This window comes from Aulonocara stuartgranti (genome assembly GCF_965226115.1).
Source record: "Aulonocara stuartgranti genome assembly, chromosome: 10".
In the NCBI taxonomy this organism is placed as follows: Eukaryota; Metazoa; Chordata; class Actinopteri; order Cichliformes; family Cichlidae; genus Aulonocara; species Aulonocara stuartgranti.
Window position 1 is genome coordinate 18177252 of NC_138946.1, and position 11523 is coordinate 18188774.

At 37.2% G+C, this 11523-nt stretch overlaps 1 protein-coding gene across 2 annotated transcripts; it reads right to left on the minus strand.

Annotated features, from left to right (window-relative positions):
• Positions 1 to 5153: 5153 nt before the first annotated feature.
• LOC309716100 (nectin-3-like protein) lies at positions 5154 to 9684 on the minus strand. 2 transcript variants are annotated; one of them, XM_082549705.1, is made up of 6 exons: positions 9391 to 9523; positions 7990 to 8104; positions 7532 to 7879; positions 6971 to 7080; positions 6727 to 6876; positions 5154 to 6442 (listed from the first exon to the last, which is right to left on the minus strand). In XM_082549705.1, the coding sequence occupies exons 2-5, from the start codon at positions 8069 to 8071 to the stop codon at positions 6733 to 6735; spliced, it is 684 nt and encodes a 227-aa protein (XP_082405831.1). In that variant the 5' UTR covers positions 8072 to 8104; positions 9391 to 9523; the 3' UTR covers positions 5154 to 6442; positions 6727 to 6732. The 2 variants fall into 2 exon arrangements, with proteins under 2 accessions (XP_082405831.1, XP_082405830.1); XM_082549704.1 differs by lacking the exon at positions 9391 to 9523 and adding an exon at positions 9538 to 9684 and having other exon boundaries at positions 5155 to 6442.
• Between the last annotated feature and the right edge of the window lie 1839 nt (positions 9685 to 11523).

Consider the following 11523-nt stretch of genomic DNA (forward strand, 5'->3'; position numbering starts at 1 on the left):
TGCAATAATATTAAATGCTTTAATAGGATCTACATGGATGCATATGCAGTGAGACTGTGAATCTACTGTACATATGTTCCTGCAAACCCAGCCCTCATGCCTTCAAGCCACATTATGTTATTGTGTGAATATAAAATAGTCTGGAGGAGTGTGAGAATCATCAAATGCCTGTGCGTGAGCTCAGCCAAGAAATATATGTTTGCATTTTTATAGCAGTATGCATAGGAGGCTCAAAATAAAAAAAATAAAAAAAATTATGTATTGTATTGTATCTTTATTTGTTTCAGACATATAAAACAAAAAACAATATATACACACTACATATATTTTCATTTACAGATACGAATATATATGTAGATATACACACACACACACGTATGTGTTCAGATAAACAAAAAATATATAATGAAATAAAACAAAATCGTCTGACATAATGTAACAATGTTTGGTCTGAAAAGGAGTAGGAAGAAGTATGAACATACTTATTAATTCCTACCCCTGCTCAACATCTTATTGATCCCACATAATTCACCTAATTCCCATCATCACATACTCCACACGATACACGAGGAGAACCTATATAAACTTGGCTACCGTGATTGATATAATTTGATATTTTTATACATACAATGGGTGATCATCTTTATCGGTATCATATTCTTCCAAAATCAGTTTTCGAAGTATTTTCATGAACTTACTAATTCCTGAGCATTGCTGTAGATCTATAGTAAAACTATTCCACAGTTTTACCCCATAAATAGTGACACAAAAGATTTTAACCTTTGACCGTGCTTTAAGAATCCTTAGATTCAATTTCCCCCTCAATTCATAGTCTCCTTCTCTGTCATAGAACATCCTCTGTATATTTCCTGGTAACATATTGTATCTGGCCTTGTACATAATTTTTGCAGTTTTATATTTTATAAGATCCATAAACTTCAGTATTTTTAATTTCAAAAACATGATGTTAGTATGGTCTCTAAATCCTGCTTTATTAATCATCCTGATTGCTTTTTTTTTAATTTTACATATTGGTTGAAGTGCAGTTTTATATGGGTTTCCCCAAATTTCCACACAGTATTCCAAATATGGCAATATAAGTGAACAATAAAGTACCCGGAGTGATTTGGAAGGCAAAAAATATTTAACTTTACTTAGTACGGAGATGCTTCTTGACAGTTTGGCTTGTATATGCTTTATGTGAGGTTTCCAGCAGATTTTGTTATCTATTATCACACCCAGAAATTTTGTATCCGAAACTTGCTCTATTTCAACATTGTTTACTAATAATTTTGCTCCTGCATCTTTTTTACAATTTCCGAATAACATAAATGTAGTTTTTTCCAAATTTAATGATAGCTTATTTCTATCAAACCATGTTTTCAGTTTAATCATTTCTTGTGTGACAATTTCCAAAAGCTGCTGTAAGTTCTCTCCAGCACAAAAAATATTTGTATCATCTGCAAATAGAATAAACTGTAGTATATCTGATGTTCTGCATATATCATTGATATAGAGGATAAACAGCTTTGGTCCCAATACTGACCCCTGCGGAACTCCACAAACAATGTCCATACACTCTGATTGATATTCCCCAATTTTCACAAATTGCTGCCTGTCTCTCAAATAACTCTTTACCCATTTTAACACCACTCCTCTAATGCCGTAGTACTCCAGTTTATCAAGTAATATGTCATGATTAATTGTGTCAAAAGCTTTTTTTAGGTCAATAACTATACATTGTCTTTTATCTATATTGTTGGTGATATTTTCGATCAGTTCCATTAATGCCAATGATGTTGATCCATTTGATCTGAAACCATACTGACTATCCGTTATTATTTTGTGTTTATCTATAAATTTGTCAAGTCTATTACTAAAGACTTTTTCCAGTATTTTTGAAAATTGAGAAAGTAGAGAGACAGGCCTATAATTTGTGAATTGGTGTCTGTCACCATTTTTAAACAGTGGTGTTACTTTAGCTGTTTTCATTTGTTTTGGGAATGTACCAGTTTGTAAGGACAAATTGCAAATGTGTGTTAAGGGTTTGGAAATGCCCTCTATCACTCTCTTAACGATTTCCATATCAATGTCGTCAGAGTCTGTAGAGTTTTTTGTTTGTGATTTCCCAACAATATCAATGATTTCCATTTCTTCCACCACCGTTAAGAACATTGAATGAGGATTGCGGTCAATGAGTCTAGTTTCTTTCTCTACAGAATCTGTTATATCAGGAATTGTTTCAGCCAAGTCTGGCCCAACACTTACAAAGAATTTATTGAACTCATTTACTACATCTCTCATATTAGTAATATTTCTATCATTATTTGCGAAATACGAAGGATAGTCTGCCTGCCCCGAGCCCTTTTTGATGATGGTATTTAATGTTTTCCAGATCCCTTTAATATTATTTTTATTCATAATCAGTAATTTTTCATAGTATTCCTTTTTACATGACCTTAAAATACTCGTTAATTTATTTTTATATTTCTTGTATTTATTTTCAGCTTCTGTGCTTCTGTTCATTATAAATTCTCTGTATAAGGTATTTTTCTTCTTACATGCATTTTGCAATCCTTTTGTAATTCATGGGCACTCTGCATATTTTTGTTTTTTACTATATTTCTTTACTGGGCAATGACTATTATATAACAGTTTAAATTTTCCTATAAAAATCTCATAAGCTTTATCAATATTTTTTTCCTTATACAGCATCTCCCATTCTTGCTTGAGTAAATCACTTTTGAATGCGTTTATTGACTCTTCTGTTCTCACTCATTTGTATTTTATTGTGTTTTGCTGTTTAACCTTCCTGTAATTGCTGTTATACACTATAAAAACAGGTAGATGATCACTGATGTCATTAATTAGGAGACCACTTATGGTTCTATTTTCTATTTCATTAGTAAATATATTGTCTATTAGGGTTGCCGACTGTGCTGTAATCCTGCTGGGCTTAGTGATCACTGGAAAAAGTCCCAAGCTATACATTGTATTAATAAATTCCTCTGTCGCTCTCTGCTTGTTTGGATTTAGTAGATCTATGTTAAAATCCCCACAAATGAACATGACTTTTTGATTTGTCCTAATGAATGTTTTATCTACCCACTCCTTAAAAATTTCAATATTAGAACCTGGTGTTCTATATATACAGCTTACAATGACATTTTTCTCTTTTCCCATACCAATTTCTATTGTTACACACTCTAATATATTATCTACCGCCACCGTCATTTTTTCTACCATCTTGTATTTTAAATTTTTATCCACAAACAAGGCCACACCACCGCCATTCTTATTCTTTCTATTTGTAAGATTTAATCCATCTATTACAAAGTCCTCTCCTTTCTGTTTATTAATCCATGTTTCAGATACTGCAATCACACTGAATGGATGTGTAAATTTGCTTAAATATTCCCTTATTTTGTGAAAATTTGCATATAAACTTCTACTATTAAAGTGGATTATAGATATTTTGCCGTCGACCTTGACAGTTTTGTTGAATTGTTCTTCAGTATGATAGTAGCAGGTATTTTTGATGTTAAAAAAGTTCAGTTCTGGATCAATGTCCTGCTCTGTGAAGTGTGTTTTGTATTCCGTGTTTGCTGGTGAATTTATCTCCTGATTAGCAATCCTTTGTGGTAGCAATGTATAATTCCCAGATAATGAATTAATTGATTGTTTCATCCTTGAATACGTTACGCTTTAGCTTCCGTTGTTGTCTTCTATTACCTGCTTTGATGACTGTAGATTGTTTGTCCCGCTCCTTGCCTTTGTAGTCAAGTGACCTGTTAATATTTTTCCAGATCCTGGATGCATTTGATGACCAGCACCTTGGCTTCCTCCGGTGTACCGTTGAGCTTTATAAATATTTTACAGTTTGCAGTCCAGGTGTTCTGAATTTTACCCAGTTTCTTTAGGTATCTTGCTTTCTTCGCTATGTCAGCATTGGATTTGGTTAGATGGTCATTCATGTAGACGTTCGATCCTTTTAGTTTCCTCCCCTGCTTCAGCAGTGCATTCTTGTGTTTCCTGTTTACAAATCTTATGATGATAGCTGGTTTATCACTAGCATTTCTCCTGGGCAAGGGGTGGCATGCCTCGATGTTATTACAGTCCAGGTCGATCCCTTTCGACTGCAAGAAACCAGCTACTTGTTGCTCCGCAGAGCTCCCATCCAGATCTCCTTGCTCCTCTTTACTGCCAGCAGTCACAGCCCGAGCATATGACCGGGGTTTTATGTACAGCCCTGTGATGATCACGTCGTTCATTCTGGTATATTGCTCCAGGTCCGCGACCCTGCTCTCCAGATAGACGATCCGTTTCTCCTTCTCTGCATTCTGGTTACGTAGCGACCTTATTTCCTCGACTAAGTCTAGGATATATTTCTGTTGTAGCTTGATAGCCGATGTTTCCTCAGTTAGAAAGTCCAATGACTTTTTGATGTCCTCAATTTCATCGGCGATCGGTGTTCTCTTAGGCCCCATTGAGCTTGTTGTCTTGCTCGCTCCGTTCACCGTCTTGTCACTGTTGATTTACTTGTTGGTGCCTTGCTAGAGGATCCTGGGCCCGGTGGCTGCTGGAGGATCCTGGGCCTGGTGGAGCAGTAGGATCCTGGGCCTGGTGGCTGCTGGAAGAGCCTGGGCCTGGTGGCTGCTGGAGGATCCTGGGCCTGGTGGCTGCTGGAGGATCCTGGGCCTGGTGGCTGCTGGAAGAGCCTGGGCCTGGTGGCTGCTGGAAGAGCCTGGGCCTGGTGGCTGCTGGAAGAGCCTGGGCCTGGTGGAGCAGTAGGATCCTGGGCCTAGTGGCTGCTGGAAGAGCCTGGGCCCGGTGGAGCAGTAGGATCCTGGGCCTAGTGGCTGCTGGAAGAGCCTGGGCCCGGTGGCTGCTGGAGGATCCTGGGCCCGGTGGCTGCTGGAAGAGCCTGGGCCCGGTGGCTGCTGGAAGAGCCTGGGCCCGGTGGCTGCTGGAAGAGCCTGGGCCTGGTGGCTGCTGCAGGAGGATCCTGGGCCTGCTTGAGATTAAATCAGTTCATCCCCTGAGAAAGAGAATCCTGGTACTACTGCATTAATATTTTGCAATGCCTGCACTAATATCTTTACTTGGTTATAGAATTTAAAGCCCTGATTTACTAAAAGCGTCAGCGCTGCACAGACCAATCATCTACTCCTTATTCTGGCTGCTAACGTCCTCCTCTGTCACACCAACCCTCTGCATTTCTTAGCACAGCCTTTTAGAGTTTTCACATACTGAGCAAATGCAGAGCTTTATGTTGCTTCAAAATATTACAATGACAAAACTTTTATTTAACTTTACAAGTGTATAGTTTTAATTTCCCTTTGTATTGCTGTTTGACCCCTTTGCAGAGTACAGCTGCAGCCTGCTTAGCATTGACAAAACAGGATACTATTTAGCTTTCTGTCTAGCCATAAAACAAAATAACAAAATACAGAGAAGGTTAAATTCTTAAAAACAATATCCATCATATTCCTGGTTTTTGATCATTTATTGCTCACACGTATTTACAAAAATGGCACAAACATCAGACCTAAAATACTATGGCTAAAATAGTTGCAAAGCTAATTGCTTGTTTGTCCAAAAGCCTCTTGTAGCCTTTGTTTTTCTCAGAAGAGATAATTATACAATAAATAATTTTAAAGTGTTTTTGTGGATATTTTGTTGACTCCATGTGGGGGGTTTTCACATACTACTCTAAAGAGGTATGTGCCACTCTGCCTAGACATCTTGCCCCACATATAAAATTTTTCAGTTCCACCACTGACCTGTGGCAATGGGACTGAAAACACCTGAATTAGAGATTAAGTGATGTAACCCAATACTTTTGTCCACGTAATGTTTCTATATGAAGAATTTATATGTTGCAGAAATGTAGCATTTGTGGTTTATTGGTCTGTAAAACTTAGTAAATCAGAAATACAAATTATAATAATAATAAAAAAAAAAGAACAATTGTGGAAATTGGATCAGAGCATATACAGGATTATTTACTCAGGTTTTATGTACTTGTATTTTATTTAATTGTTGGTTTATAGCTCAAGGTACTGAGAAATATATTAAAATTAAAAGTAATTGAAATCATCAACAGCTACAACTGCAAAGCTATATACACAAAAATAAATCAACAATTGCCACCTCATTCAAAAAAAAAAAAAAAAAAAAAAAAAAAAAAAAATCCTGAAAACACCTTTAGACAGAGCTACATTTGCAAAACTTCTGGTTTGTACTGGTTTCTAATTAGTAGAGAAGACATGGTTTAAACCCTACTCTACTATTACTTCACTTTTCAGCTAATGAACTGACATATTTCATATTTGAATCTGTGTCAAAGATGGGGAAAGGCTCTGTTGTAGTCTTGCTCTACCTTGCAGCTGTATACTTGACTAAAGCTGGAGGGAGATTGAGAGGAGGTGGTAGATCCATCCTAGGAAGAGACAGAGCACAAATATTGACTTGTGGCTTTGTTAGACAGTTACTTGAATCTATAAAGCATGTACAGGTATTGTATGCACATCTATTGGCTATTTTGACAGATATCACTATTTTTTGTCTTTCACAGAAAAACCAATGTAAGCAGGCATAGGACATTTAAATGAACAGATAGTAAGACTTTTACCCGTTTTGACTTGAGGCTTTGATTTTATAGTTTAAATGTCATTTATTATGACACAAAGAGGCAAAGAGCAGCAACGAACTGAAGACGCTCACCTGTCTTCAAACTTGTGGTTGCACTGTGACCACAAACTCTTTGCGCACATGTTTGCTTCCTGTGTTGACAGTCAGTGTATAAATCCCTGCCTTAGCATCAGTCACCCACCAGAGCTCCAGAGATTCAGTCTCTGACAACACTTCATCATTCTGGGGCAAAGCATGATTATGTAGCACATAAAAACCTTTTATTTTGAAAAGAAGTCAGAGTTAAATTCAGTTTCAAATTCCAAGTTTCCTTTACCTTGGTCCATCTGTACTGTGCGTTTGGAAATGATATGCAGCGAATTGTCACATTTTCTCCATTTTGGACTTCAACAGTGCCATTCACATCACACGTTATTTTAATGTCATCTATTGAGGAAAACATGAGATTAATTAGATTTGTTGATCACACAAAAAACGTAAAAAAAAAAAGAATTTAAAAAAAATCAACTGAGTGATGTGAAAAGCACATTTTTGTAATATGTCTTCTGCCAGTGTTGTGATCACAACATCCCTTCCGCTGAACAGAAGAGTGTGTTGTGTCGTGTGTTATGAGACAATATGAAAAAGAAAACTGTGTCTTTTAGCAGAGCTCCTAGATTTGTTGTTTTCGTTCTTACTTGGATTTGCTGAGTAAATAACTGCTGAGATTGGCAGAGACTGAGTGCTCTGATGAAACCACAAGTAATGTGAAATATTTACAATACAGCATTAGATAGAAAGATGTTGTGCATTTCTATTTAAATATTAAATCCAGGGTGGTCTACAAAGTCTGGTTTAGGTACTTAGATATGGCTTTGTGTGTACTAGGTTCTCTTACCTTTGATTATTAGCTGTGTTTTAACCTTTTTGGATCCATCAGGAAAGGTGGCCATGTCACAAACATAGATGCCTTCATCCGATTTCTTCACATCAGAAAGTATTAGATGGGAACCCAGTACATCTGTACCGTTCTTCTCAATCTGGATGGTAATATTTTGCCAGAATACATGGATTCCATAAAACTGGCTGTACAAACCCAGCTTTGTATTTTTATTTGTTTCCTTACTCCATTCAATGCTGACAATCTTGTTATCAGTAGCACTTTTTAAAGTGCAGGGTAAGGAAACATTCTGGCCCACTACAGCTTCCATCTTTTCATAATGGAACAACTCAACATCCTGGATCCCTGTCAGACGCATCAGATAGTGTTAGAAGTCAATATTGGTATCGAATACCCATCTTTGCTGATTCATCATAGCACGCACAAAAGGATATATACAGAATATAAAGAATTACCTTGACTGATAGGAGCAAGGAGCAGAAGAGTGAGAACCATTCTCAATACATTTCCAGTCATTTTCAAGGTCCCGATACTCATTACGGCCAATCAGGCTGAATGTATTGTGCCTAACTGAGGAAAGACAGAAACGATACACTGCCTGTTAACTGAGGTTTGAAAACCGGGCAGCACTAGCAGGATGGCTTGTCGTTACACGAAGCCACACAGAGACTCATGTGTGTATTTCTGAAGCTTTGTGATTAAAAAAAAAAAAAAAGTTAGTTGTGACAAAAAGACAACAAATTCAGAAAGCTGTTGATGTTTGATTTCAATTAAAACCACCTGTCTAACGTACATTCCTGCTTCCTCTCTTTTTGATCCTCTAGTACAGGGGTGTCAAACTCAAATACACAGTGGGCCAAAATTCAAAACTGGAACAAAGTCGCGGGCTAACATTAATATTTATTGAAAATAAATAAATAAATCTTCCCCCAGATATAAGAATGAATCTTTTCTTATAGACTCAAACAAGTTTTGCTGAAAAACTGAATATGGAACAAGCAAAGCTTAATACTAAACTATATATATATATATATATATATATATATATATATATATATATATATATATATATATATATATATATATATATGCGCGCGCTGTATAATACCAGTAGGCCAGCTCTAATAGTAATTTGGCCCGCGGACCAGAGTTAGACACCTATGCTCTAGTAATATTACTGACTTTCTCTTTCCACTGTCATGTTTAGTATGGCCAGTTGAGGGGTTTGTCACTTGAGTGTAAAAATACAGCTATGATAAACATTATTTGTATACATCAGTGTATGCTTTTCAAAATAAATATATATAAATATGCTAAAAACAGAAAGACAAAGAGTTACCCAAAATCAAGGTTTAAAAAAAATAAAATAAATAGTTTTCACAGAATCCACAGATCTCAAGCTCAAGGGAGAGAGTCATCTGGGGACTAATATTGTAAAAGCTCTGTCACCTTTAGCTCTCAGTATTGTATGACGCACAGCCAGCAGGCCCTGGCCATATCAGCTCAGGGACATGCTGGGGATGTATTGATGAAAATGTTCACTGAGGTACGTTGGAGCTCGTTCATGCAGAGCTCCAAAAGTCAAGCTATGGGTAGTTAGCCAACAATGAGACTGTGGAGACTAGTGGCAGACGGGGCCGGCTATACGGTGGGTCAAAAAAGGGGCAATGCCCTCTTAAACAAACGTCCTGCCCCCTTAAGTCAACTTTCTCAACTTTTAGAAGTTGACAAAGAAAATAGATTAATAATAGATTACCCACAAACTGAATATGGACAAGGTTTACTACAGTAGCTGAAAAATCCGCTTGAAAAGGCACAAACGAGATGATAGGTTTCACGTGTCGTTCGTTCTTTACCTCCGTGCACTCTTTGTACGCAGGCTACCACAGCACCCCCAACTAAACATCCTGCTAAACGCAGCTTGCCCCCGCCTTCAAGTTGAACTGAAGTTGATAAAGAGCCCATGTCAAAGTATTGTGGTTAAGTTAAATTTATTAACCTACCTCTGAGATGAAGTGCAGCTGCGAAGAACGTACTTTCTCCTGTTTGACTACGGCAGGCAATGAGGTGCGTTTATTGTCTGTCTGTCAATTTGAGTTTCCATGAAACCGCGATAAACAGGTTGTTTTTTTTTATTACTATGCCAACCCTTTTTAGTTTTGTAAGTACTGGCTATATTGAGAGGTCTTATTTTATTCTTACTTCATTTTGAAAATTTATTTGAATTAGGCCATCCAATTAAGATATATTTTATGTTGTTGGTTGTAAAGATCTGGATGGATATTTTATTTTAGTCTTCTATTTCTATTCTTTTTATTTTTCAAAACATTATGAATTCTCTCTCTCTCTTTTTTAGAACCTACCCTTTTTAGTTTTGTTAATATTGGCAAAAGTGTGAAGTGTTATTGTTGGTTTTGAATATATTTGTTAAAGGCTATCCAATTGAGGTAAATGTCTTTTTTTTTTTTTTAGTTGTTAGAATCTGATGAGCAATATTTTATTTTATTTTATTTTTGTTTTTTTGCTTTTCTGTTTTCCCTCTGACGGTTTGCCACCTTAATGTGGTCAGGGGTTTTTCATGCCATAGTGACCATAAAAGCTAGACCATCAGTAGCTTAGCCTTCAGGTGGGACACCCAAGTTGGTCAGGTCTTAGGGTAGAGGCCTGACAAAGTGCAATCCACTTACATGACAAAAACAGTTACCCAGAGTAGGACTGCCACGATATTCGACTAGTCATGATTACGTTGACTATCAAAATCGTCAACAACTAATTTAATAGTTTAAAGCTTTATAACATCCTGAAAGACGCAGGAATAAGTAGTAGGATTTAAGAGTGTAATAACGGACTGAAACAGAAGATAGCAGCAATGAATGTACAAAGATGCCAGCTGCCGTTAAACGCCAAAGAAGAAGAAGAAGAAGAAGAAGCAGTCTCTGGTATAGTAGAAGCTGTGTCCAAATTCAGAGTCTGCATCCTGGAGGCCGGATTTGAAGGCTGATTACGTTACAGCGAAGCGACGAAGGCTGTCCAGATTCAAAGGCTCTTCAATATGTGGCCGACAAATGTGTCCTCTTTTTCCCCAGATTTTAAGCATGGGTCTGGTGTATCCTTCGTGGCCCAACCTATCCCAGAATTCATATTGCGGCCCAGCCATTTCCAGTTTCCAGCAATGGCGACAGCTACTTAGTTTTAATATTACCCTTTCTGGGTCACAAAATAAACTTTTAAGATACTTTTAAGAATGTAGCTGTGTAAACTTCAAATATCTGCTCGATTTATCAAGATATCACATATTTGCAAAAGTGCTCCGACGTTTTCGGAGACGTCTGTTACCCACTAGCTTGATAGCTAGCTGGGGGTTCAAGGCTCACTAGAGCCGGCGAACTCAGGTTAAACATGATAACTTCAAAATGTTATTGTTTTTTTTTTCATTCAGTGTTTTATTTGTTCTTGAATTAAACGGTTTGGCTGAGATTAAAGTTATAGTTTTCAATCAGCTGAATAAACATCAAACAGAAAACCGATTAAACAGAAGTGTGAGATGGTTGAGAATTTACTCCAGTGTCCTGTTATAAAAAGAACACACCAGCACAGCTCAGGTTTGCAAAATTACATCTGAACAATCATCTCTAGGAAAAATAACCTGTGGACAGGTTAGATCAATGTGGAGATGTTTGGCCATAATGGTACCACATATGAAAGAGAAGCAAAACGTGTATATCGACACAAACACCTGATAACAACTGTTAAGCACGGTGGTTAAGGACTGATGATTTATGCTCGTTTTGCAGCCACAGGACTTGGTAAACTCCTCTGTACATTCTACAGTCAAATGTGGGGCCACCTCTCCGACAGCTTTGCTGAAATTGGCTCATGCCAAGACAATGGTTCAAAGCACAGCAGCAAATCCACAACAAAATAACTGGAAAAAAAAAGAATCAAGATGTTGCACATTTCAAGTCTGGACCTCAATCCAATGAAAATGC

Excerpts from the sequence above, each read along its gene's own strand:
- LOC309716100 (XM_082549705.1), bottom strand. The coding sequence starts at position 8,071 with ATGAGTATCGGGACCTTGAAAATGACTGGAAATGTATTGAGAATGGTT. Across the intron at positions 7,081-7,531 it reads AACACAGCTAATAATCAAAG|ATGACATTAAAATAACGTGT; the intron begins GTAAGAGAACCT and ends TTTCCTCAATAG. Across the intron at positions 6,877-6,970 it reads CACAGTACAGATGGACCAAG|AATGATGAAGTGTTGTCAGA; the intron begins GTAAAGGAAACT and ends GCTTTGCCCCAG.